Source organism: Salarias fasciatus, chromosome 15 (assembly GCF_902148845.1).
Source record: "Salarias fasciatus chromosome 15, fSalaFa1.1, whole genome shotgun sequence".
NCBI classification, from domain to species: Eukaryota; Metazoa; Chordata; class Actinopteri; order Blenniiformes; family Blenniidae; genus Salarias; species Salarias fasciatus.
Genome location: NC_043759.1, coordinates 30,460,913 through 30,488,825, shown reverse-complemented (window position 1 = coordinate 30,488,825; position 27,913 = coordinate 30,460,913). Strand labels below are relative to the sequence as shown.

The 27,913-nt window shown below is 42.4% G+C and overlaps 1 protein-coding gene across 2 annotated transcripts; it reads right to left on the bottom strand.

The window, feature by feature from the left end:
* Nucleotides 1-324: 324 nt before the first annotated feature.
* LOC115401798 (organic cation transporter protein) lies at nt 325-26,135 on the bottom strand. Of its 2 annotated transcripts, XM_030110127.1 has the most exons (10): nt 25,734-26,135; nt 14,259-14,362; nt 13,981-14,135; nt 13,164-13,332; nt 12,783-12,906; nt 8,919-9,025; nt 5,261-5,472; nt 3,963-4,071; nt 2,575-2,787; nt 325-2,023 (listed from the first exon to the last, which is right to left on the bottom strand). In XM_030110127.1, exons 1-10 carry the CDS (start codon nt 26,070-26,072, stop codon nt 2,002-2,004), a joined length of 1,554 nt encoding a protein of 517 aa, XP_029965987.1. In that variant the 5' UTR covers nt 26,073-26,135; the 3' UTR covers nt 325-2,001. The 2 variants fall into 2 exon arrangements, with proteins under 2 accessions (XP_029965987.1, XP_029965986.1); XM_030110126.1 differs by having other exon boundaries at nt 325-2,787.
* Between the last annotated feature and the right edge of the window lie 1,778 nt (nt 26,136-27,913).

Sequence of the window (27,913 nt, the reverse complement as noted above, 5' to 3'; positions counted from 1 at the left end):
AACAAGGATAGAAATACAAGAACACACACACACACACACACACACACACACACACACACACACACACACACACACACACAGACACACACACACACACGCACGCACGCACACACACACACACACACACACACACACACACGCACGCACCCACACACACACACACACACACACACACACACACACAGACACACACACACGCACGCACACACACACACACACACACACACACACACACACACACACACACACACACACACACACACACAGACACACACACACGCACGCACACACACACACACACACACACAGACACACACACACGCACGCACACACACACACACACACACACACACACACACACACACACACACACACACACAGACACACAGACACACACGCACGCACACACCAGCAAGAGCAGAGCAGATGAAAAACGAAGTTTGTTATGAGGCACACTTCCTCAAATTCTATGTTTGACCTTCAGACAGAGAAGACCGAATAAATTCAGTCACGCCGACTTGTGCCTCAGGAAGCCAGATTGTGTGTTGAAGGGAAATTTACTTTATTTTGCGTGTTTTCAGCGCCTGAAGACCGCCCAGCGGGCCAAAACGTTCTGTCGGCAAAAGACGCGATTTAAGTTTCACTTTCATTTTTGTCATATTTGCGCTCCTTATTTCAGTTTGTACGTTATACCAGCCTATTCCTCCTGATTTTTCTGATAATTCGGCTGAGTTCAATATGGCAAATAATGAGGAATGGACCGTGTTTCACCGCAGAAAGCGCCGCTGCTGATGTGTGTGCTTTTTTGACGCTCAGCTGGAGCGCAATGTGTGTGTCTACAGTGGGGGGCGTGGGGGGGCGTTAACACCTGATGAAAATATTTGTCGGCGTTAAAGAAGCAGTGCGTTAATGCGTTAATAACGCGTTAACGTGCCCAGCCCTAAATATTGTTATATTATATAATAATATTCATTATTCAAGTATGCAGTGTCATTACTAGATGTATGATGTTTATAACAAAGTGAACCATTTCAAAACTGGTGGAAAATTGAGCAAGTTCTAATTGTTAAAGTTCCCATTGTTGGGGAAGCCTCTCCCCTGTGTGCCACCGAACAGTTCTTTGTGATATCCATATCACTCACATTTCACCTCCATTAAATCACTAGATAATGATGCTAAGCTGCTTCTGTTTAAACATGTAGACCTGAATGATGGCCATGATTAAAAAGTTACCAAACTTCTTCATCAGAAGTAATTGTTCAGTCCTTGCTTATAGTTGTAGCATCGGAGGGGGTGCTGGTGGTATTTACGCACATCATGATGTGTGTAACTGTGCCCATTAGAGGGTGTTGGAAACTGAAGGAGCTTGTAAAATGACTCACTATATAATCTAACTGCAAACAATCACAATGACTCAATAACTCACACACAGTAAGTTTAACAGCCTGGTTAATCCTGTGAAGTTGGTAAGTTGTGCCTCGTTACTTTACTGATTCTTGAATGGATGAAAGAAAGTCACTTGTGTGCTGCTTTTGCTAGCTTGAAGGCAAAAACTGAAAATTGGTGTGGTTCCAGAAACAGTCACTGCAGTGTCCTTGTCCTCGAGTTGCAGTACCGAGGAGTTGGAGGTTCGAGTCTTTGCCGTCATGGTGTTGGGATGCCAACGCAGCCTGGTTATCCTTCTTGCTGGAAATTTAGTTGCAAACCTTGTGTGTTCACAGTAATTTCTATGGTGAGGTTTTGACCTGGCCATATGCATGCAGGAAATTGGTCCAGAAGAAGAGAATGTGTGAGCAGTTGCCTTCCCTCAGGTGGGTCCAGGGACAACAGGGCTTCTGAGCCTGATCCGAACCTGGAGGTGTGAGTTAGTATACACCTTGGAAGTTTATGCAAAAATCAACTTCTGGGCAGGTCAAGTGCCTGAGAGGAACCAGAGTCAGTTCAGACAACAGATCTTCAGGTTGGTGATATCACAGAGTCAGTCAGGCTCGGCGAATGGCTTCACTGAGAGGTGTGAGATGACCTGTGGAGATCAGTGTCAAATCACAGGAAACTTCACATGTCCAGCTTATATTTTAACAAAAGAGAGAAAAAACATCTGTTTTCCAGTCAGTCCCAATCCAACACACAAAAGACAGGCTGTTTCCAGGTAAAGTTACCAACACAATAAAAGAGGTACTTGTCTGCTGCACCTTTGCTATCTAATGTCTAAACTACTACAACTGTTTGTACATAACAATGAAGTCTTTAAGGCCTCTTTACACTGGATCCTCAGTTTTAGACCAAGAAAATTCTGAGGTTATCAAAATATTGTTATTGCTAGCAATAAGTTCACTAGTTTTCACTCCTGCATCACTGATCATTTGGCTATGATCACTGGTTGTATCAGCTGCTGTTCAGGCCCTGAAGGCTACAGAAAAAGCAGTTTTCATAATTTCATTTGAGAAAAGTTTCACATTCAATCAGCAACATTGGAAAAGAATCTTCCAAGACAGGATGGTAACACTAAAATGTCTCCAATGTTTATGTCAGGCCTGTTGTTGACAGGCAGAACAGAGCGAGAGAGATTTGAACCTGAGTTTGTGTCCTTCGATGTCTTGGATGGAGTCGGGAAGAGGTTTGTTGGCTGTCTCCGGCAGCAGCAGGGTGAGAGCAGCTCCCAGCAGGGGCAGGAGGCCACATAGGATCATGGGAGCCTGAGGACTCAGTAATCTCAGGAAGTGCATCATAGGGGCCAAGACACCACCCAAACGTGCACACATGGAGCCCATACCAATCCCATTTTGTCTGAACATTAGAGAAAGAAAGGGACAACGTGATAAAAGTGATATTTCTTCAGTAATTTTTTAGTCTGAGTAGGAAGAGTATCTTCGTAATACACTGTCATACACAAAGAAACATGAAGGACGTTTTCAGCACATGCAGAGGGAGCACACAGTTATACATCAGCTTCAAGAAAAAGAAGCAGAACTATTCCAGACATTGAAATTTCATCTCAGTCCAAATCATATACTGTTGCTCATAGACCAGAGTACCAAGCTGAACAAACTATTCAATACAGACCAGAAGACTGAAATGTTCATAGACCACAAGATCAAACTGTTCATTACAGACCAGAAGATCAAACTATTTATAGACCAAAAGATCAAACTGTTCAGAGACCAGAGGATCAAACTGTTCATTACAGACCAGAAGACCAAACTCTTCATCGAGCAGAAGATCAAACTGTTTATAACTGAGCAGAGGGTCAAACTGTTCATAGAGCAGAAGATCAAACTGTTTATTACAGACCACAATATCAAACTGTTCATTACAGACCAGAAGAGCAAACTGTTCATTGAGCAGAAGATCAGACTGTTTCTGCCTGTCAAACTGTGCACAGAGCAGTGGATGAAGGTAGCCGTATTTTCGTCAAAGACTAGAATATAATTTATAGACAAGAAACTACAGTATTTGTGCTTCCAAAGAGTCCAGTGTGAAATCTGAAATTCTTATTGACTAGAACCATGAAAATTAAGATTTTTTTTTCTTTTTTTTAATAAAAGACGCTTTTCAATTGAACATTGCTCAAGTGGACCTTGAGCTTATTGTTAAATTTTCTTGGGTTGTTCATTGAGTTTTTTTTTTTTTGTCTCTGTGACACCTGTTTCTGTGAACTTGTTTATTTATTTATTTATTTATTTATTTATTTATTTATTTATTCATTTATTTATTTATTATCTAAAGTTTGAATTAGTCAGTTAAAGGTGTGACAGAGAATTAGATAATGATAATTCCTCAAGCATGCAAATAAGAGATGAGTGACTGCCTGAAGTTCAGGAATCATAGTTCAATTGCAAAACAATCACAACTGGCAGTTGTCCTTCATAACCTCCATTTCACAGTGAAAACTGACAGTCATATCGCATCATGCAGGCACAGGTTTAAGAGGAGGTTAGACCTCATGAGTGGGGAATTCTCACCTGATTACAGTAGGAAACACTTCAGCTGAGTAGACATAAATAATGGACAGAGAAGCTGTGATCCCAAACTTCCCAACCATGGCAAGGGTTGTTCTGAGGACTGACAGGTCTAAAAATAAAACAAAAAAACAAGTTACAAAAAAAACAAAACAGCAACAACATTTTTTACCACTTTTACCCAATGGGTAAAAAAAGTGTATCACTAATCTTTTTCTGTCAAAGCAAAGGGTGTAACCATTCTTGTAAAGCAGTGCTTCTCATTTATTTTCTGTTAGGCCCCCCATAGTAAGAAGAAAACAATTTGCGCCCCCCACCCCACCACCCACTCTCCGCCACAATTATAAATAATAGCATTTGTCTATAAAATTGTTATAGGCACACCTCTGCATACATAGGCTGCACCAGGGTGGGGCTTGGCTGGGCTAAAGCCCCACCAAGAATTGTATTAGCCCTACCATAAGCCAACCAAGAAAAAATAAAAGTTTTAAATCCAACAGCGCCACTGCGGCGCATGTAACGGAGCGGCTCTGTGTTGCCAGGCTGGGCGGGTTTCTGCCAAATCAAGCTTCTTTATTGAACACGTCGGACGGGTTGATGAATTGATTATGTGTTTATGACGTGTTTTTTTTAAATTATACAGATACGGTTTTAACGTGCATTTTCAACCGAGATGGCGGTTTGGGCTGCTTTCTATTGAGTTAAGCGGGTTTCATGACAGATCTGGCAACCTCCTCCAGCGGACTGCAGAGACACCGCAGACGGTGCTGCAGTGACTCCGGACCGAAGACGGAACGCAGCCAGAACGGTTGTATATGATTTTTATGTGATTTTTCTGTAGGCCATACAAATCGCTGACTTTCAGGAGGAAGACAGGCTCTCCGCCATGCTGGATGTGCGTGCTCAGAATACGCGTTGTGCGCCAAAAAAACTACACCGTAGAGGTGCGCTATCCGTGGCTTGGCCCCCTAATGATGATAATGATGATAATAATGATAACCTTTCATTTCAAAGCGCCTTTCAAGACGCTCCAGGTCACTGTACAAAGAAAAACAACAGTTAAAAAAGTTAAAAGGTCAGGCGAATCAAGGAGGAAAGGTGGATTTAAACAGATGCTTTTGAGTCTGGACTTGAAGAGTGGCAGAGAGACAATGTCCATTTTGTGCATGATACACTGTATATTGTAAAGTACTCAATAAAAAATGTATGGCAATAAAAAGAAATGCTGAATGTAGCTCCTAATATTCTACATCGGTTAGAAAGGCGGCAAAGCCCTGCTTGTCCTTGTTGTGTGTCCTCACCATTAGGGACAAAGATGCTGAGGAGGCAGGCGGAGCCACCCACGAGCAAGAAGGCCAGCTGGGAGAACTTGCGGGAGCGGTTGAGTGTGAACAGAGTGATGGTGCGAGCCGGCATTTCCACCAGACCGAAGATCATCTGGGTCAGGTAGATATTCATCCCCAGGTCCGAAATGTTGAGGGAGAGGCCGTAGTACACCAGGATGTTCACAAACCTGGAACACACATACACAAACTTACCAAACTACCACATTTGGATTATCGGGTGTGTAGTGCCCACTTCACATCGGAGGACTTCTTCCCAGTTCAGGAATGAAATGAAGGCCAGAAGATCCAGAGAATGAACCTCAAAAAGAATGCCATTCCAGCGGCTGCAGGAGGAGGACAGGTCGAGGTAACGTGATGCTAAAAATATTCATTTTTTTCTTTACTAATGTCTAGAGTTGGCTAGAATGTTATAAACTTGTTCCTACTCCTTTTGAGCAACAGTGTACAGAATATTTTACTGTTTATGTACAACTCTTGTCATTGACAGATATACTTGTATCATCCTTTGTTGTTGCTCAAATGAACTAAACAGTAAACATCCAGCCTCGAGACATTAGTAAAGAAAAAAATGAATAGCGTTAGCATCACGTTACCTCGACCTGTCCTCCTCCTGCAGCCGCTGGAATAGCATTCTTTTTGAGGTTCATTCTCTGGATCTTCTGGCCTTCATTTCATTCCTGAACTGGGAAGAAGTCCTCCGATGTGAAGTGGGCACTACACACCCGATAATCCAAATGTGGTAAAGTTTGAACTTTGATGCTGGGGTCCGTGTTGAGCGCTATTAGCCATAGCTTCAATAAATCCCGGTCACGCAGTGGGAGCCTGTGAGCTCAGTGACGTCCAGCTGGTCATTTTACTTTCACAGCAGGATGTCTGCACACTGGAACCATTGTACCAAAGTTACAACCAGCTGAAAATAAACTCTGACTGCCTGAAAAAGCCGATGGAGATGCCGTGGTCTGACTGCAGAGCAGAGACGCTACTTCCATGTAAACAAACAGAATGAATGTGCGCCACGGCGCAGTGTGATGACATCATCGCTTCAGCGCTCCCGGAGAGTTGCTCAATATAGCCGGTTTACAGACTTCCCAATAGCGCTAAGTGATGCTGACTTAATAAATTTACATGTATCTACCACACCACAACAAACATAAGAGAAAAGAGCGTCTGTAACGGCTGCATGTCGGTGCCCCGCCCGCTGCCGTTATATGGATATGGGAGGAGCTAATTATCTCCGAACCAACTGCAAATCACACGAAAGTCAAACGGGTGAGTAAATGTTGTTGTGACGAATGTGAAATAAGGTCCAGATTGTAAAAACGACCGTTCCCCTTTAAAGGTGCCTTAAGGAGTTTGCACGTTTTATGCGAAACAGCGTCCCCTGCAGGCCTTGGGCGTAATGCAGCTTAGTGAATAACTCGTGCGTGTGGCTTCCGTGCACAGAAGAGAGGAACTCCTTCCTCGCGCTTTTAGTAGCGCTCCAGTAAAATGTAAGTGTCTTCTACCTGGTGGAGTCTGTGTGGAGCTGCAGTGCTAGAAGCCAGTCTGTTCTGACTTTCTGGAAGATCCTGCTCAGTTGTTGCTCACTAAGCATCTGGCGGAGTAATGGCGGACAAAACGAAACCGAAGGAAATCAGGCCAGCCGGAGCGTGCATTACGTCATTCCTCTCAAATTCTCCCCCAAAAAATTCTGGTGCTGGACCGGCACTGCAACTTTCAAGTGACAATTTAGCGCTGTTAGAGGTACTTACGATGAATATCTCAGGGCACATTCTACACATCATTAAGAATGTGTAACATATTTATGGTGGAAAATAAGTATTTTTAAAGTTGAAAAACTCCTTAATGCACCTTTAAAGGGATACTTCAACATTTTGGCAAATTGGCCCATTTAGTGCAATTCCTTAGTCATTTCGAACAGCATACTTACTGTTTTTTGTGAGGGCGAGCTGTTGTTTATTCTGTGGTGAATCGAGGAGGGCTTCACAGTGGACATAATGGAAGTGGGTAGTATTTTTGCTTCGCCTCGTCAAACTCATCAAATACACAATCCAACAACCCCAAAACACTTTGGTGGACACGTTATAATCCACACAGTATGCTGTTCGAAATGACTAAGGAATTGTGCTCAATGGGCCAATTTGCCAAAATGTTGAAATATCGCTTTAACCCTGCCAGACCTTAAATCTAACCGAAGCCTAATTCTTTTTTTTTTTATTTGTAGTTTTCCAATCACAGTGTGAAACAATCATACTCTCTATTATACAAAAACAATTAGAGACAATCCCCACAAAAAGAAAAATCAAATGAAACCCAAATTCAAAAATATGCATCAAAGACAACAGACAAAAATAAACAAAAACAGGTACACATAACATTCCTTATCACAGGACTGTCCAAGGGCAGGTATAAACATTCAGAGTTCCAGTTCTAGACCAGGTAAACTGTTCACATAAGTTATAGGTTCCCAGGTTTTGTGGAATTTGTTGACTTGACCATTGAGGGTACATCTGATCTTTTCCAGCTTTAAGTTTAACATAGTGTCTTTAGTCCAGCCATGATGTGAAGAAGGAGTGACATCCTTCAATTTAAATAGAATCAAGCATCTGGCTAATAAAGAGGAAAAGGCAATAACCCTCTTTAAATGAGCAGGGGTAACAGATCCAGTTGGGTCAGAAAAAAACAAAGCCAAAAACAGCGACCAAGGGAGAAGGTGAAATCATATAAGCATACGCAATACACAGAGCATCAAAAAAGAATGACAAAAAAGGGACAAGTCTGGAACAAGACCAGAACATATGATAAGAGGTAACTGGGGTCTTTATTACACGATGGGTCTACGTTCTGAAATATCCTTGCTAATTTGGCTTTTGAGAAATGCAATCTGTGTAATACTTTGAACTGTATAGTGTGTGTGTGTGTGTGTGTGTGCGTGTGCGTGTGCGTGCGTGTGTGTGTGTGTGTGTGTGTGTGTGTGTGTGTGTGTGTGTGTGTGTGTGTGTGTGTGTGTGTGCGTGTGCATGTGCGTGTGTGCGTGTGTGCGTGTGCATGCATATAAAAGTAGGCCTGCTGGATGACTGACTCCTGGCCTGACAAAGTCTCCCAGTCCAGTCCTGACGCACACACATTCTAAAATTCATTCATAAGACAAAATTTAGAACCTGTTCTACACATGGATTCATAATTGAGGCCCGAAGATCTGCTCTCTTCCCCCCTACAGAAACCAGGGTCTGAATCCTTCCCTCCTACAAGAACCAGGGTCTGAATTATTACCCTCTATAGAATCCAGAGTCCAAATCCCTCTGCCCTACCTGAACCAGGGTCTGAATCCCTCCCCTTACAGTAGCCAGGGTCTAAATCCCTCCACCCTATAGAGAAGTGGTTCTGGATCTCTCTCTCCAATTGTTGACTGTATTGAAATAGAAGTGAACTGAATTGTAATGGCTTTAAAGGCTTGTTTCTTGATCAGCCGTAAACAATCCTTTTTTTATATTTTGAAGGTGTTTCTTCTCAGTTTTGTCCCACAGAACATTCTCTGGAGGCATAAGCCTCTTCAGCCTGACGTTAACTTGAATTGAACAGAAGTGGAAGACAGATGTCTGCTGTCACTCACCACAAATAAAAGACAATCAGAGACTGCTGCCTCATCCTCGGAGTTCGAACAAGGTCCAAGATCGAGTATTTTGTTTGTATCTCACTTTTGTCTTCAGCTTTATACACCTGTGGGGATAAAAAGAGAGTAAATAGAGATATCACAATGCAGGATATCAAGTGACTGAGAAAAGTTTTCAGCTCTGAATGATCTCCAAACCATTTCTAAAGAGATATAACTGACTCTCTCATTCAACAGGCTCATTTAAAACATATGTGTCAAACTCAAGGCCCGCAGGCCACATCCGGCCCAGTGTGCAATTATATTCGGCCCATGAAATCATTTTATATTAATGTTATTAATGGCCAGGCAGTATGAAGCGCTGAAAAAAGCAAACTACAGATCCCATAATGCAGCGCTTCAGCTGCTGAACACTTCCCTCGTCAATCAAGTCTAGCTTCTGTTGCTACAAGTTATTGCGATGCTTACCCCTCACGATGTTGAAGAGCAGTGGTGGGCACAGCCAACCAAAAAGTTAGCTTCGATAACCGTTCTTCCACTAACTAAAAAGTTAGCTTCGATAACGCTAAACAGATGATCTGCTAAAAGATTTAGCTGAAGCTAACAATAACCCTTAATCGCAAACTTTTATTATATGAGTGACTTGTAGACTCTGTCTATGGACTCAGCAAACTGACGAGTTAGCACTCAGGACTCCATTGACGAGCCGGTGCGTCAAATGCGCACGTGCATTTGTTGACGTCGCGCCATGACGCAACCACGTACGCAAGTCGTTCGAATATCCCCGGAATCTTGAGTTCTGGGGCTTTCTAACAGTTTTTTTGAATCGCTTCAATCGGACAAACGGATTGGGAGTTATATGCATTACAATATCCATGTTTTTTCGAAACAATTTTCGGCGTTTTTTTAACCGCAGAGAAGAGACTTTTCATTACTTTGCACAGTAACGGAAGCCTGTACGAGAGGTGTTCAAGTACCCTCGGAAACTAGACATGCTGCTGTTCAGCAGCTGTTTCGTCAACCAATCACGTGTTGTGCTTTCATGTTGACGTAGTCGGCCTACATTGGTTCCCAGAGCTACCACTACGCTAATGTGTAAATTTAGCGGAAGCTAATTAGTCCACTAATGTTTTTCAAAGTTAGCTGAAGAGCTAATCCACTAATGAAAATGTTAGCTTCGCTAATTAGCGGAATGCGCCCACCACTGCCGAAGAGAAAAGTTGATTGTGAAAACAGAGCCTTTCAAAACCGATGGGAGGCTGAACATCTGTTTACTGACATTGCCGGTAAAGCCGTGCGTCTCATTTGTGGAGCTAATGTTGCTGTAATGAAAGAATTTAATCTAAGATGACACTATGAGACAAAACATCAGGATAACCTGAAAGACCTGGATGCAGAGCAGAAGATACAGAAAGTAGAAGAGTCGAAGAAGAACCCGATATTCCAGCAGACGTTATTTACCCATGCAAAATCACAAAGTGATCGCCAAATCAGCCCGTCCATTTACCGAGGGAGAATTTCTGAAGAGCTGCAAGGTCAAGGTGTGTGACGTTATATGTTCAGATAAAAAGCAGATGCTAGCAAATGTAACCTTGAGTAGAAATACGACTGATGATTGAGTTTGTGAGATGGCCACTGATTTAAAAACACAATTGAGTGGTAGAAGCAAAGACTTTATTGCATACTCTTGCTGTGGATGAAAGTACTGACATTGCACAGCTAGCCATCTTCATCCGTGGAGTGGACTCCAATTTGCGTGTTACAGAGGAAATATTGGGCATTAAATCAATGCACGGGACATCGACTGGAAGAGACATTTTTGAAAACATTTGTCAAAGTGTAACCGACATGAAACTGGGACAAACTTATTGGATTTACAACTGATGGAGCACCGGCTATGTGCGGTGAAAAAAGTGGACTAGTGAGAAGGATGCGAGTAAAGATGCAGGAGGAGAACTGTAAGCACTGTGTGGAAAAGTCCTGAAGATTGACCATGTAATGAGCACTGCAACACAAACCGTTACCTTTATTCGAGCTAAAGGTTTAAATCACCAATTCCAGTCCTTTAGGCGGCAGATAGATTCAGAGTTTGCCGACATTCCTTAACACACAGAGGTGCGTTGGTTAAGTTGGGGAAAATTTCTCAACAGAGTTTCTGAGCTCAGCAACGAAATCTGTCAGTTCATGGACAGTAAAGGAAAAGACTTCACCGTTTTGCAGGATGAAAAGTGGAATTTCAAGTTGGAATTTCTGATTGACATAACGGCTCATCTCAATGCCTTAAACCTCCAGCTCCAGGGACGTGACCGCATGATCACTGACATGTATGATGCAGTGAAGGCATTTCAAGTGAAGCTGCTTTTATGGGAGACACAAATGCACCAGTGCAACTTGCCTCACCTTCCCTATTGCCCAGTAATGCTGATGTCCTGGAGCGAGGTGGAAGGACATGTGACATGGATCATTTCTCAATACGCCTTCTTCTCTCTGCTTGTGTACTTGTGAACTGGCATCTCACCAAGTACACAAAAAATAGCCGGATGTGGACTTATTCTGCTCACTTTATCGAGTCTGCATTGGACCAGACTTGTGTAGCATTGAGAAGCGAAATTACCCAGAATGCCTCTCGCAAGCAGTAACAGAGTCAACACACAGCGTTGAGTAAAAACATAGTGTCCGATAAGGTTCATTAGGCCTTTTTTTGTATTCATGGTTTGGATTCATATACACAGGCCAGAGGTTATTTTGCCTACCTTGACATGTTTCGGCTGCCAAGCTGCAGCGACACTTCTGAGACACTTCTGAGGAAGGCTGCAGCTTGGCAGCCGAAACATGTCAAGGTAGGCAAAATAACCTCTGGCCTGTGTATATGAATCCAAACCATGAAAAACATAGTGTGCTGTGCCGCTCCACCTACAACTAAATCAACCTGATTGGGGCTAATGCTCATGCTAAAGCTAATGCTAGGACAGCTGCTGTCTATTGGGTCCACAGATGGAATGAAGTTAATATTGGTGGATTGTTTCCTTGAATCTGGCCACAGTATCCTCTGACAGACATCTTCTAAGTTTAATTTTTTTCTCACGTGCTTTAAAGCCAGTCAATGTAAACTCAAATGATAACAGGAAGTGATGAGACAGTACAGGGTTGTGGGGAAAAACTGTTATTGATCAATGTCAATACCATTAGTGAATACAAGATGGAGGGTGTGATTGAAGTAATGAGCAGGTTTATTCACCTCCTGTGAAAAGTCAATTGTATCAAGCAATGAACTGAACGCAGTGTTGAGGCTCTCAGTGTCAACATCTAAAGTCTCCCACTATAATGATTTGATCTGAACTCAGAACTCCGAAGAGTACGCTCGTTCCAAGTGTGCATTAACTTTGATGAGTTCTCGCCTTGTCGCAAGTCTGTACTCGAAGGACTGGCAAGTGTATTCTCGCCAAGTAAGCGGGTATCCACAAAACCTGTTTCCATGGCAAAAAGTTGAATTTTCTTTCATTGATATGCAGACAAATCCACCCCCTCCAAGCGTCAAACCTTTTTTGTGAATTGTCAGCTTTTTTTTAATTTTTTTTGTGGATAAAACAGATGGATGGAAACCTGCCTCACAGAACAGTGTCCAAGTAGTGTATAAAACACACTTAAACATATCGTTTAGAGAGTCTGAACCTGGGAAAAGGAGACTGCAGGATTAAAGCCTTGTTGAAACAAGGAAGAAGGAGCCAGTGAGCTTTCAGTTATGACCTCCCACAGTGTCAAAATGTGTCTTTCATTGCTGGATATGAGTCAGGACATGGGATGGTATCATTGGAGTCCAATTTGCTAGTAATTTATGCAGCTGATGGTGTGTGATTTTGGTACCTGACACATCTCCAGGTCCTGAGTGAAGTTCTTCCCGTTCATCTGAGCTGCTTTCCGGATCAGATCCCATGCCTCTTCATTCCTGTTGTTGATCATTAACCAGCGAGCGGACTTTGGTAAAACCCTAGGAATGAAAAGTTTGCCATCCTGAAATCATCTTGCCTATGTTTATCACCATTTTATAATGACCACCTGCTCAGTATTGTCCAGGCTGTGCTATCTGACAGAATTTTGATGAAACATATGACCTCCTGCAGCAGTCTGATCTGCAGGACCTCCTCTGCTGGATCAGACCACCCTGTGGATGAGCAGAACCAGCAGCTTTTCATCCAGGTTAGCTCAGTCTCAGTGTTTCTGAGGAGAAAATTAGTTCACACTCACAGGATGTAGAAGATGAAGAAGAAACCTGGAGCTGAGATAGCCAGTTGAAGTTTCCTCCAGTCTCTGATGAGGTAGGCCACTCCGGCCAGGAGGATATAGCCTACACCAAATGAGTAGTCAGTGACGATCCCTGCCAGCATGCGCTGTTTGGAGCCGGTCCATTCAGTGCCTGTGCACATAAACACATGTCTGTTCAGACGCTGCTCCTCGTCCACAAGCAGGGGCGGGCTGGCCATCGGGAGGTCTGAAGATTTCCTGAATGGGCCAGTGGCCTGGCCGAAACTTTTCTTCTATCGCGGTTGATAATAAACACAACAGTAACAGATACAAACGTCAGCAAAGCACTGAGTTTTCCTGTGGTGACGTTGCTGTGCTCGCCAACATAGTCATACAAAGAGTAGATGCATCAACTACTACTACCTATTGGTGCTGGCCAGCCATGGGGCTGCCATTTTGGAACAGTCTCCCCCTCTACTCAGTGTTACTACTTTAACATTTTGTAATGTCTATGATCTGGACAGTTCTCTAGCTGGTCTCAGGCCCATCACATAGGGACAGACAACCATTCACTCTCATATTCACACCTTCGGGCAAATGACCTGACATGCATGTTTTCGAAGTGTGGGAGGAAGCCAGAGTACCTGGAGGGAACCCACACATTAAGGGCCCCGGGCCCTGGCTGGTATTTGAACCCAGGACCTTCTTGCTGTGAGGTGCTAATCATTGCGTTGTTACTGATGACCTACGCCTCTTCTAACCTGTTTTTGTTCTGACTTTACTCTTCTTTTGCAATGAAGAGGGCTTGAACAACACTCACCTAGAACAAAAGCATTCATGATGACACCAGAGATGGATGTTCCCACCATGAAACGGAGAGCAGTGTAGATGTAGAAGTTTGGGGCGAAAGCAGCACCAACCCCGAACACAGCCTGGATGGCCAGACTGATAAGGATGATATTCCTGCGACCATACCTAAGAGACAACACATCTGAGAAGCTTCCAAGACATAGAAACCTGAAAGTGAATCACGACACAGAAACAGAGAACCAGGGCATTTCTTAATTTAATTATGATTTTAAAGGATGTTGAACTTACTTGTCAGCTAAGATTCCAAACAACAATGCTCCAACAAGGAGGCCAAACATGTAGATGGAAGAGCCCACATGGTTCAAGCTGGCCATGTCACAGACCAGGTCCCACTGGGAATCAAACAACAACAACAAAAAACAAGCAAGGTCATCTCAGAGGAAGAATCAGCTGACATCTCTCTAGTCACTCTGCAAACTCTGTGGTGCCACAACAAGGCACTTCTGTTTCTGTTCGTTGACCTTATTTTCACCAGGAAGGTTCACTGAGATCTAGACTGTATTTAGTAGAACAGCAAGTTCAAAGGTGAAAACCCCCGGTCAGCTTGACTGAAGTCAGGAAACCCATGTGAGGTCAGATTATTTTTGAGATTTCTAACTGACTTGATATGGAAAATGGAGTTCAAAAATATAGCACTTTCATACTGAGTTAACAGTGAAGGCAGACATTCATGGTTTCCACAAGACAAGCCTTAATTAAAATAGTGAGGTCAAAACTGACCCACGATCAATAATACCTGGCCCACCGTACAATTTTGAAAATCAGAGGCTCCTGTATTCATGGAGGCAGTAACATCGTCCATTAAATTCTCAGTAAGCAGCCCCATCAAAAACTTCCTCCAATTGAAAACCTCTGAGTCAGAGTCACCTGTTGTGCTGTGTGAGTTCCCTGCTACCTTGAAAGATGCACTTCATAAAAGCGACATGTTGTTAGGCACTGCCGGCATCTCAGTGAGATGTTAGCTTAGCTATTAGCCACCAGCGAACTTGCAGGTTTTGAACGATTTGTTCACAGTCCAGTGTTACTGAGTGGGACATCTCAACTTCTGAGACAGTGCAAAGGAGATTTAAACGCTGAGCATCTTGGACAGAACGGGAAAGGCTGCTATTGATGGACAGTTCACTGTCCATAAGCGGCATAGCGGTGGCTTGGAGAGAACCAGTGAAAATGACTGTGGGACATTGTTCCGGTAGGTTTGATTGCTGGGTTTGGCGTGACTGTTCACTGATCTGTTTGTTGTTTTATCATTATCTTTTTTTTCAGTGATCGTGTTGCTCACAGGAGTGAAGGACACTGCAGTAAACGGTCGCTCAGCTCTGAGGCATTTAGGTCCCAAAGTCAAAATCAGGCTCTTTTCAGATCAGCGGTCTTGTCAATCGTTCATAAATATGCACAGTTGGCATTTCTATGTGTTCGTTTCAAAGAAGTCATTCAAAGCACTGAAATAGCACTAAACTGTTAACAATATGGAAAGCAGAAATATAGTTGAGAATGTCGCTTCCGTCAGTCTGCCCCAGGGCAGCTGTGACTACAGTAGTAGCTTACCACCTCCCAGAATGGAGTGAATGAATAATGCAATGTACAGCGTCCTTGAGTGTTCCACATTTCGCACAAATTCTTGGAGTAAAAGACAGTTTGTTTAACAAGTTCATAATTAGAGACAGCAGCCACAGTAACTCCATCGTCAGATATTTCTTAATTCAGCTTATTTTTGTGTTTTTTTTTTACTTTTAACAGAGTGAAACAGTAGAAAATGAAGTTATTAGTGACAGTCTGTAACAAATACAAGTTACTTTTTCAATCCACCAAATTTCTGAAATCATTATTTTAAAGTTCAAGATCGGACAGTTCAGATCACAATAAAATAATTTTAAGCTTTGATTAGGTAAACTCTGCCCACTATTGTGTGTCCTCGCACCCCTCACCCCCACTTACCCCACTATTTAAATGTAGAGACAAATGTTGGCCCAGCCAAGTTGCCAACCCCTGGTGTAGCTGTTTATCCAATTTCTTTTCATTTCCATTTATCCTCTTTCTTGAAGCACCTAGCCGATCAAAAGGTATGAATATCAGAGGCCATCAGCTCGTCTGTCGTGGTTCCATGAAGCTTTCTCTGAATTATGTGTATATAAAACAGTTGGTCTTATTTTGTTTCATGGACAACAATTTGTCAAGAATTGCTGGTAGAAACCAAGTGCAGACTGGAACACAGAGCGCAAAGTACAAACAGTTTGTTTTGGAAAACAGGCAAACGTTAATCCAACAAGAAGTTCGAAACCATGAAAAGATCATAAGAAAACTCAAGGACAAACACGAAACATAAGTGTACGTGGATGATCTGCCAACAGACACATGAAGAAGAGGGTTTATATTCACTGAGGAGGGTGGATCACATCCAGGAACGAAAGCACAGCAAGACGGCAGAGTGCAGGAACACAGACCAGACAGGTGAGAGTCGAAACTAAAACAGGACAAGACGAAACAGGTATGACACTCACATTTACAGATATAGGAGGAGGAATGATACAATCTTCCAAAGGAACTCTCATCATTAACATTTAGTCCATCTGCTGATATTTTTTTTTAGAAAAGAAACTCAGATGTTCTTCTGATTGTTGATCACACATGCATAAAAGTGTTGAACTTGCATTTTACTGTTTCTGTAAATAAGCAGATATGACAAACTTTTCTCCTCCTTTTCTCTATCCTTCATAGCATGAGTCCAGTAGGATCTGTATAGAAGTAATATCTCCATGTAAGCTGATAATAGTGCAGTAAGTGTTCACTATTTTACTGAGCTTGCTTTTTCTCTTTTCAAACAAAGATATTTTAGCAATGTTGCTCTCTAGATGCAGTTTTCAAAAAGTTTTCAGAAAACAGCAACAAAGCATAAAAAAACACCACAGTTTCTTTCTTGATCGACTGGATTGACTTCTCAGAGTGCTTCAGGGCTTAACAAATAGTTTAATCTTGATGAGTTTGTGACAAATCAAAGTCTTGATTTCATCAAGACTTGAAATGATGCATTATTTTAAAACTAACTGGTTCACAGTTTCTTCACGACGTATAGCATGGGAGGCTCTACACTCTAAAGAATAAAACAAGGGTGTAGTAAATTCAACTTAAATAAATACACAATTAGAATGTAGGCATTTAAGTTTGCAGCATCTACTTGTTTAACTAAGTAACCAACTTGACTCATCCAGGTAAACGAACTTGAAAATAAAACAAATATCCAGACTCATTTTCTTGTCAAATTTGAAAGCACAAAACTGCATCATCTCAACATCTATGAAATATTAAGTTTGTTCAGCTAAAATAATCTTTTGAAACCTGTAACTTTAGAAGACCCAAACAAGAAGAGGAATTTAGAAGAGAAACATAGTTAGGGGCAGTGGGGCTAAATTGAAGATGGTGGTGGAGTTTCTGACAAGCAGGAGTATATGACAATGTTCAGAGATGGAATATAGAATAAGTTTAATATCATTTCTTGTTATGTTATTTGGTTTTTAATTAATTCATTAAATTAATTTTTGATTTATTGGTTAATGAAATAAATGTATTTATTTTCCATTTATTTACCTGGAGCAAAGAAAGAGTAGGGGTAATGAACCCTGACCAACACAGCGTGTCAGTAGGTGGCGGTAATGACCTTTGAAAGGTGGCCAACCACCAATAAACCTCATGAAGAAGAAGAAGAAGAAATTCAGAGGAGCATGTGCATCAACTGTAGAGCACGGTCAAGAGATGTCAGCAGCTGTAAGTGTGGGAAGTCGAGGCTCTGTCTACATTTGAATTTAATCTTTTGCACTTGGACCATCTGAAAAGTCGTCTGTTGGTGTCTTAATATATTGCTGGAGGACCGTTCGCCTACCACGTGTCTGCCATGCCACTTGAAAGCCACTTGACTGCTCAGAGCGCGCCAGAATTACAGGCAACTGTTATTGATCAATTCATTGTGCCTGATTTATTGTTCAGCAGTATTCAGAACGTTTTCAAAGAATTGTTTTCACAATGAACTGGTGCTGTAAAATTTGCACATAGAAGCTCCCAGAAAGACTGAGCTTTTAAAACACAGGCTATGGCATGAGAGTTCTGGGCACCTTGTGGAAATGCGATTGCTCTTTTAAAACATGGGCCAGCCTCAAATCACACATGACAAGAAGTCACTCATCTCATCAAACGGCCAAAGTGAATGATGTCTTGTCTTTTCAATGCCCATGTTGTACCTTGAGCTCCATCACCACAGAGAGGGAGTACTTCGAGCATATTGGCTGTCATATACAAAAACATGAAACTGTCACATGCGTGTTTGAAAATTGCCTTTTCAGAATGAACATTTATGCTACTTTTGCCTCTCACAGGATACGCAAACACACTCCACACTCAATGGATGACTTCAGGACTGAGCTTGTGCACAGGTATGTGATCCTGTTAAAGCAGGGGATGATTCAGATGGTGAAGATATTGAGTGTGGAAAGTGTTATGATGAAGAAAGTAAAGAATTGCCTGACAGAAGAAAATCTTGGATTTGGACATCACTATTTCTTCCAGCACAGGTTACTTTTTGTGTTTTGTTGTATTTGGAATAGGTAATGGGAGAATGATTCATGTGAGTGATTTCATTATATCTCATATACCATGTTTCTTCATGTTGTGTCACACAGATCAAGGAAGAATATAAAAGAATAACCACTGTCAATCTGGAGTCGACTTTTATGGCGAATCTGGACCACTGCATACCAAGACTGATGCCGTTGATGATGTCAAGAGGAGGGGCTGCCAAATATAAGAGCCAGAAAATCATGGAACTTCTTAAGGTATATTACAAAAGGAGAAACTTAAATCGTCGTAAAATAAAAACATCTATTTGCCTTTTTTCTTTCAATTCTCCATCAGATCAACACAGTTGAAATTCGCAGAGAGGTTGCTATTCGCTGCTTAGTGGTCTACCTTGAAGAAAATGAAGACATCTTTAGGATTATGTGGTAAGTGAGAGTGAATCCCCTCACAACACCTCGAAGCTGAAGTGAAATGGAAATTTCCTTTCATGATGTCTTAGTAAATCACTCACCAGTATCTGTCTTTCCTATCCTGTCCTTTGTTTCTCTTCACTGCTGCATGTTGCTCAGCACTTGATCAAAAGGGAAAAAATGAACTGGTCTTATTTTCACGCATATCCTAAGTAGAAATGTGATTTCAATTTTTTTTTTTTTTTTTTTGAGAAATGTTACAGAATTTGCACAGAAAATGATTAGGGCTGCTGAAAAAAATTCAGGTTTTTTTTTTCCTTTTTTTTATGAATTTGTTCCAGAAAAATGTTGGAAATTGTCCCTTTAACTCCTGGTGGCCCGAATACTCCTCAGAGCATTTGCCTTCCACTGTGTTAAAACAAGAAATGAGAGCAAAACCTGTTTTCCCGGCTGTCGCTGCAGGCACCATCTACAGGACACTGTGTGTGTATAGGCTTGTTCTCAGAAATTTCGATTGGCAGTTAATAGATACCATTTCCAGGGCATTTTGGGCATTTCTTTGTGTAGAGGAATTGAAAGTGCCAGCTTAATGAAAATGGATACTCATTGTATCTGATATTCTTTCTTTCAGGATTCTGACAGCCAAACTGGAGATGTTCACAGTCGGATGATGAAGATTCTCGTCACCAAAGGTGCTGCAGCATCTGATCCAGCCAGAGCGGCCATCGTCATGGAGGGCACAGAGGTCCTGCAGGGGCTGGACGGGCCCGGGGCCTGTGCTTTGCTGATGGGCCTCATTTATGCCCTCAATCTGAGCTACCCACGAGAGCTGAAGTACACGTGTGAGGTATTTCAGAAGGTATTCCTGCAACTCAACAGTCAGAAAAGCAGCCTAAAAGTCACATCTCTGAAGCAAAAGCTGTTAGGAAACCCCTTTGAACCTCATCACTAAAACTCAAAATGGACACCCCATTTGCGCTGATGGACTTTGGATGGATAAGTAGAAATGGCACAGTTCATTAGTTTGCTGACTTTCCAAATGTCCTACCTCAGTCAGAGTCACAGTTCTTTGAAGTCACTAACTTCATGATTGTTTCCTGAATCTAGAGCTGTTTACTGTATGCATAGTATTTTTTCATGTTTTTGGTTCTGTTAAAAAGCTCATACTTGGTGACTGAGAGTGGAGGGCCCACAGTTTACTTTAAATCATAAAGGCATCATTCATTAGTTGTCCTCCTACCTCAGTCAGTCACAGCTGCTTGAAGTCACTGACTTAAGTCATTCACACTTATTCTCTGAATCTAGAGCCGAAAACTTTTCATGGACACATAAACTGTGTGCACGCTTTTTTCTTCATTTTTTTGGTTCTGTTAAAGGGGCTGTGTCCTGCTTTTTTAGCTCGTCCAAACCCTAGAAATGGCATTAACATGGTAGTAGTTTATTTTTGGCGCAAAGAAAAAGTCATTTTGTGTGAAATAAAAGATTTTCTGGGGCTAATTCTGAAACCCAGAAGAGAAAACGCTCCGTTTCCCTGAAAACCCCGCCTCTCCCCCTGTGGACTTTGACTGACAGCTACTTCAACCAATCAGAGCTTCAAAACAAATATGCTGGCTAGCTTTAGCTCTTTAGCTCTAGCTTCTCGGCACGCAAAGACATGCGAAAACATCTTTTCCTGTTAGAAACTCACCAAGCGCAGACCCTCCAGACCCTCCAGACCCTCCAGACCCTTCAGACTCTCCAGACCCTCCAGACCCTTCAGACCCTCCAGACCCTCCAGACCCTCCAGACCCTTCAGACCCTCCAGACCCTCCAGACCCTCCAGACCCTCCAGACCCTTCAGACCCTCCAGACCCTCCAGACTCTTCAGACCCTCCAGACCCTCCAGACCCTCCAGACCCTTCAGACCCTTCAGACCCTCCAGACCCTTCAGACCCTTCAGACCCTTCAGACTCTCCAGACCCTCCAGACTCTTCAGACCCTCCAGACCCTCCAAACCCTTCAGACCCTTCAGACCCTTCAGACCCTTCAGACTCTTGCTCTTGCTTGACTGTTGCTTTCAGACGATGGTTAAAGTTTATCTCTGTAATCAGAGTCAGAAAAAGCAGCAACGCTGATTGCCGAGGGCCTGGAGGAGGGGGGCTCAGGGGAGCCATCTTCACTGTGTGACGTGAACATGGGAAACAGAGCGTTTTCACGGTGGGAGGGGCTGCCTCTCTGAGCAGCACAAGAAGGAGGAAAGCTCAAACACACAGGCACGAAGAAAAAACCCGCTTTGGGGAGTTTTAGGTGAGTACATAACTATATAACAAGGTTAAAACATACAAAAAGTGAATTTTGCATGATACAGCCCCTTTAAAAGTTTTATATTTGGTCATTTTGAGTGGAGGGCCTAATTTTAATTGAAATCTAAAACGAATTAAAGGACATGTGCAACACGGCACACTAGATGCACACACATTAAATTCATACATAAAACACTGTCCACACACACACTACACACAAAAACGAACAACATACATACATAACACAGTACAAATGCACAACTAACACAAATGGAAATGTAAGTTTTTGATTTAACTGTTATTAATATTTGTAATTCATTTAAATGTTTTATAAAATAAAGTTTCCATTTTATGAATTCTGGGTCTTTTCATTTCTTCTAGGTAAAATGAGTTGCGTATACTATAAATAATATGTTTACTTTTTGCATGGATGTTTTTGAGTAGAAAATGTTTTTGTATATATTTACAACAACTTAAATATTCCATGGAATTTTTATTAATTATTGAGTAAATACTGCTTGATTTATTTCCTAGGTACATAATGAAAACATGTTCATTGTACTCAATTTTTTGTCGCACCTAAAACATATATCAAGTACAACCAATGTGAAAATTAAATAATATACTCAAAAAAACAATATAATTCAACTTGATATTACTTTATATTTAAAGGTGCATTAAGGAATTTGCTAAGGAATTTGCACGTTTTATGCGAAACAGCGCCCCCTGCAGGTCTTGGGCGTGATGCAGCTTAGTGAAAAACTCGTCCCTGTGACTTGCGTGCACGGAAGAGAGGAACTCCTTCCTCGCTCGTTTAGTAGCGCTCCAGTAAGATGTCAGTGTCTTCTCCCTGGTGGAGTCTGCTGGAGCTGCAGTGCTAGAAGCCAGTCTGTTCTGACTTCCTGGAAGATCCTGCTCAGTTGTTGCTCACTAAGCATCTGGCGGAGTAATGGCGGACAAAACGAAACCTAACCAGCCGGAGCGCGCATTACGTCATTCCTTTCAAATTCTCCCCAAAAAACTCTGGAGCCGGACCGGCACTGTGACTTTCAAGTGACAGTTTAGCCTGTTAGAGGTTCTGGTAATGAATATGTCAGGGCACATTGTACACAGCATTAAAAATGTGTAACATATTTATGGTGGAAAATAAGTATTTTTAAGGTTGTAAAACTCCTTAATGCACCTTTAAGTGACTGTTTAAGTTGGTGTTAATATGCTGGACTAGTACTGATTACTCAATTAACAGTGAAGTTAGGACAACTTAAAAAGATCCATGCAAAAAGTAAACTGGCTGCTGCGCAGACGTCCGCGGATCGCTCCGCAGGACCCTAGCGGACAGGAATTCATGACGATTTTTACGTCACGCGGACCAACGCGCAACGTACACCCACGCGGACATGTGAAGCTGGACGGGCACCGCATGCAGGCACCGTGCCGCACCGTTCTGCGCGCCGTCGCACCGATCCGCGCGTCGCACGCTGTACTACTCCGCACGCCGCGCTCCGCTCCGCTCAATATAAGTCCGGGTCCGTATTGGATGGCGTCTGGGTCCGGATCCGGACTGCGGTCCGCTAGTTAGTGACCCCTGATCTAAAGTAATATCTACCCTAGTAAATAACGATCAAGTGGGTTTTATTGGGGGTAGAAGCTCTGCTGATAATATAAGATGTTTAATCAACATTATGTGGTCTGTGGCAGATCAAAAGACACCAATCGCAGCCATTTCCCTTGATGCAGAGAAAGCATTTGACATGGTGGACTGGAATTGTATGTTTACTGTCTTAAAGGCCTATGGCTTTGGTGAATATTTTTTAAAATGTATTTATTTGTTCTATAATTGGCTGCTGTTCAAACAAATAATATTATTTCTGACTATTTAAACTGAAAAAAGGTACTAGACAAGGCTCACCGTTATCCCCTTTGTTGTTCTGTTTAGTGACTGAACCACTGGCCACGGCCATAAGAATGGAAAAAGACTTTCCCGGGGTACAGGTTGGTGGTATAAATCATAAATTAATGCTGTACGCAGATGACATTATACTGTTTGTTTCGGAGCCTGACAAATCTATTTCTGCCTTGTTTAAAATTATAAAGACATTCTCGGATATTTCCGGCTATAGGGTTAACTGGTCCAAGTCTGAAGCATTACCTCTATCAGCCAACTGTCCACCCAACCTTTTTAAACCAGGTGACTTTCAATGGCCAAAACAGGGAATTAAATATTTGGGCATTTTGTTTCTTTCCAATTTAAAAGTTTTGATAAAAGTTAATTATGAGCCAGTGATGCAAAAACTTTCTTGTGATTTAAATTGATGGGGTGCACTTAATTTATCTATGGTAGGGAAAATCAATGCAATGATTCCTTATTTTTTTCCCTGTGCTCGGTCGATAAAAGTGATATTTACTATCCAGCACAATGTGTTTTCTTCATTTCTTTTAGTGTTTCTGAATGCCAAGGAGTTGCACTTTTGAAAATCTTCATTATTGTTTCAAGCTTTTTATCTGAGTTTGTTCTACAGAATAAAGTGTCTGAGAGAGTGCTCATCCAAGACTGCTGATTCCATACTTTTGTAGAAAGTTCACTGGCCTTGATGCCTGGTCAAAATGAGATTAAAGAAAACATTTGTGATCAGGGCTATATGTGTCATCAACCCCGAATGTCAGCGGTGTTATAAGATGTGTCATATTGAGTGAAGCATTTCTGTGAGAATCTGACTTCCTCTACCTCCCACAGTCTGACTGATTCAGTGCTGGTTACCGCTGAAACTACTGGTGAGGCTCAAGTGACAGATGAGCTGTCTCGTGGGAAAAACCTGAGGAGTTGGTGCCAGGGGCATGTCTGAGGACTCTCCACCCTTTCCTGTTGTGCAACACCAAACTGTCTGAACAGGACGAGCGTTTCAGTGAAGTGGTGCTCAGAGTGAGGAAGTTGTCAGATCGAGAGGGTTTATTGTTTCCTTCTTTTCTGAGTCAAACTAATGTTCTTCAACACGATGATTCTATCAGTAAATTCTTATGGATGGATCTGATCTATAACAGTTATCTATAACTTTAATGAAGATGATGGCTTCAGTAAACTAGATGTCATGTTGATGTCATCTGTAAATGTCCCCCTGCTCTTCTTCCTCTCCCCTCCTCTTCCTCCCTTGCCCCTTCCCCCTGAGTATCATCTGCGCTCAGGATGGGGGGTCTTGGAGAAGGCTGAGAGGAAGCAGACACACCTGCATTGAACGAGGTTTTGACTTGTGAAACAACATTATTTGCTTCAGGAATGAATAACAGGCAGGATTTTATTCCCTCATTTGGGATGCCGGTCGTCTGTTCTGAAATGGATCCTCTTCTTTTGTTTGGTAGTTTAGCAGAAGGTGGAGGAGTGATACCACTCTCTCCTCCAAGCCTTCTCTTTTATTGGTTTATTGTGTACAAACAGAACATTTTAGTCAGTTTGAAAAAAAGATTTACATTTGAAGTAAGAAAACTTGAAAAGCTGTGTGGCATCTCATTCTTTTGTTATGGTCTCTTTGGAGTTGAGCCATGTTGATCTAAATTAGTTTTAGAGGCTAATAGTAATGCAGCCAAAATCTTAAAAGACAAAAACAACAAAAATAGAAAAAAATAAATAAATAAATACTTGAAACACTGGAAATGGCCAATGTTGTTAAAATTTCAAAAACTGGTAAAACTGTAATCAAATGCCATCAAGTTCTTAAATTTCATAATTTCAAAAGAAATTAAACATCAGCAGTTTTATTGAATATAGCAAAACTGCATTGAAAAGTTTATGTTTTGATACTTTTATTCTAAATTCTAAACATGTTTCGTGACTGTGGTTTAAAGTAAATGGTTGCTCCGGGTAGCTTTAAATGTCCCAGACGGATTGAGTAGGGGAGGCAGCTTATCACTGTCATCCTGAATATGATGAGAGAAAAGAAGAAAAATAAGATCAGCAGTGATTTTCTTACCTGTGATCTATTACTAAGATTGCTTAAATTGAAAATGTGAACAGGAAGCTATCATTTGATTCAAGGATGAGGAAATAGAAAACACAGCCACAAACAATGCCAGGAATCCTCTGCACGTGTCTCTTTCAGCCGTTCATATAGCCACGACTCGTATGTGGAATGTTTCAGAGTCCCAAACATCCATAACATAACTTCCAGCCCCCTAAATCAAGCACAGATCCTCAGTCACTGCCACATGTGACAGCGCCTTGTCCAATCACATCACCCCACTCATGTAACCGCTCCACCCGGCCCACCCTCACGCTCATGTGTTACAAAATCTGCCAGCGTGTGTGAGGAGGCTGGAGCGATGCCTGCACCACAGGAGTTCCTCTCTGAACTCATGCTTTAGCTGTGCCTCACAGGCCAGCGCAGTAAACTGCCTGATCCCGCCTGCATGTTCTCCCCCATCATGCTGCCTGAATCCAGACTGGTTTTTCCACATACCTCAGTTACAATGGTGCTTTGGAAGGTCTCTGTGCTGTACTCCCAGCCCCCTTTGCAGCTCACATTAGGCTGCCCCTCAGGAAAAGCCCCGGCATCACTCTGGTTTGAGTGGACCGGGCAGGACAGTTCTCCAGAGGTCAGAAGGCTGAAGTTCAGAGAGCCTGGAGAACCCGCTGAAGAACCGGACCCTCGGCACCGATGGGGGGGCACGGCGCCGGTGAAGATGGAGACCAGCATGTGGAATGCCAGGAAGATCTGAGGCAGACTGATCCACACATACAAGAGCTTCTGGAATTTCCCGAACCCGCCGACAGTGTGGATAATTTCATCGAAATGCATCTCTGCGGCTGCTGTGAGAAGGCGGGAGGCTGGTGGAGATGAAGAGGAGCAGATGCTGCCACACCTGTGTCTGTCAGCCTCGAGGAGCTGCCGAGCCGTCGGAGGCTGATTTAACCTCTGAGTGGAGGAGTGGACCTGAGCCGGAGGGAGGCGTCTTCTGCTGTGGGAGGAGTGCAGTAGTGGCTCAGCCACTCACAATCTCCTTTCACAGCACACAAGTGAATTAAGTAACCCATTTCCAGTTTTTATCAGGTGCTGCCGGCACACTAAGGTGAGAGCCCAGCTGTCATCAGCCTCTTCACACAGGCAGAAAGTTCTCACACTGGAGGGGAATGGGGTCTGTGAATGTAAAGTTCTCAGGTGTCTTGTGGCACTTTGATGTTCTTCATATTTCAGTCGTTAGACTCATTCAGCTGCTGTCAGGAGGACTTAAAGACAGGCACATTCCTGCATGCTCACTGGTTCCTCTCCCACTGGAGGAACTGCTGGCACAAAGGAAAACCCCTGAGGGATTAAAACTGCTTCCAATCCTCTCTACCCAACCCCGCTGCGAACACAATGCAGGCAACAACCTCCGGCAACCCTCGTTTCTCAGTACACAAACTAAAATATCTACAAACTTATGCAACGAAGCACAACTCTGTTTCTCAAGGTTGGTACAACTGTGTAAAGTCACTACAAAAAGCATATGAATGAAAATCCAGTGAGAAATTTAAACCTATTGGTGATCAAATCAGTTCCCCAAACACATCAGACTGTGGTTTTATTGCACAATACATCTCTGGTTACTTCCATTTTCTGTTTCACACTGCAACCAGACAAAAAACCAAAAACCTCACAGACTGTGAAGTACTCGGCAAGTATCCTGAAGTCAGCAAGTGTGTAACAGTCAAAGCATGCGGCTGCCTTGAAGACATAAAGTGAAAGACAAACAAGCTCCAGGCTGAGATGCAACAATCTGCTGCTCTCCAAACCCCAGAAACTCTTTCATTACACAGCACAACACCACAGATGTACATTCAAAGACATGTCCTGCACACTGCCTTTCATTGAGCTGAAAAATGTTGACTTTCCAAAGTCTGCTTTTGGTAACATAACCAGGATGAAATCCAAATAAAGAAAAGTGTCAGAAGAAAACAGAGTTTCAGAAAAGAGTTATGATGGAAGAACTGAAACAGATCAAAACCTAGAAACCGCAAGAGTAAAATGAGTAATAAAACATTGACTGTTCAAAACTGTATTGAGAGATAAACTATATTTACAAGTGTAAGAGGCATGTTTTATTCATTTTCAAGGCTGAACATGTGTGGCTGCAGATGAAAGTGAAAAACATCTGTTTCCATGATGAAGTTTTCAGACCTAACCCAGGCAGGACGCTATGGACTGAAGCCAAACAGCACAGCGCTGCTGAGAGAAAGACACAAACAGTCACACCACGGACCTCAGTGTATTCTTTTCTTGCTTTTAATAAAAGCACTTGCATTTGACCTCAAATCCAATTCTCTGCATTAAATCGTGACTTCAGTTTTGGTCTCTTTTCAGGTTATCTTCTTTATATAACAAGGATGCGGACTCAGGTAGCCATTTATACCTTTTTATTAATTAGTACAACAACTTAGACTGCTGGATGAGAACTCTGAACACTTACTACACTACCCATAATGCCTTGGGTGCATCTTCACTACAGCAGCCTTAGTTGCACAAAATACACAACAAGTTCGGTTTTCAAAATAAATCTCCCGGTGGAGAAAAAAATGATAACATCTACAAACTAGAACTTGACACTCAGAGAGCACAGACCTCCGCCACAGCTCAAATCAGTCACCAACAACAATAAGAAC

Coding starts and splice junctions, on each gene's coding strand:
- LOC115401798 (XM_030110126.1), bottom strand. CDS start 26,072: ATGCATTTCGATGAAATTATCCACACTGTCGGCGGGTTCGGGAAATTC. Junction 9,026..12,782: donor AGGACCTGGAGATGTGTCAG/GTACCAAAATCA, acceptor TTATCCCCACAG/GTGTATAAAGCTGAAGACAA. Junction 4,072..5,260: donor CAGCATCTTTGTCCCTAATG/GTGAGGACACAC, acceptor TTTTATTTTTAG/ACCTGTCAGTCCTCAGAACA.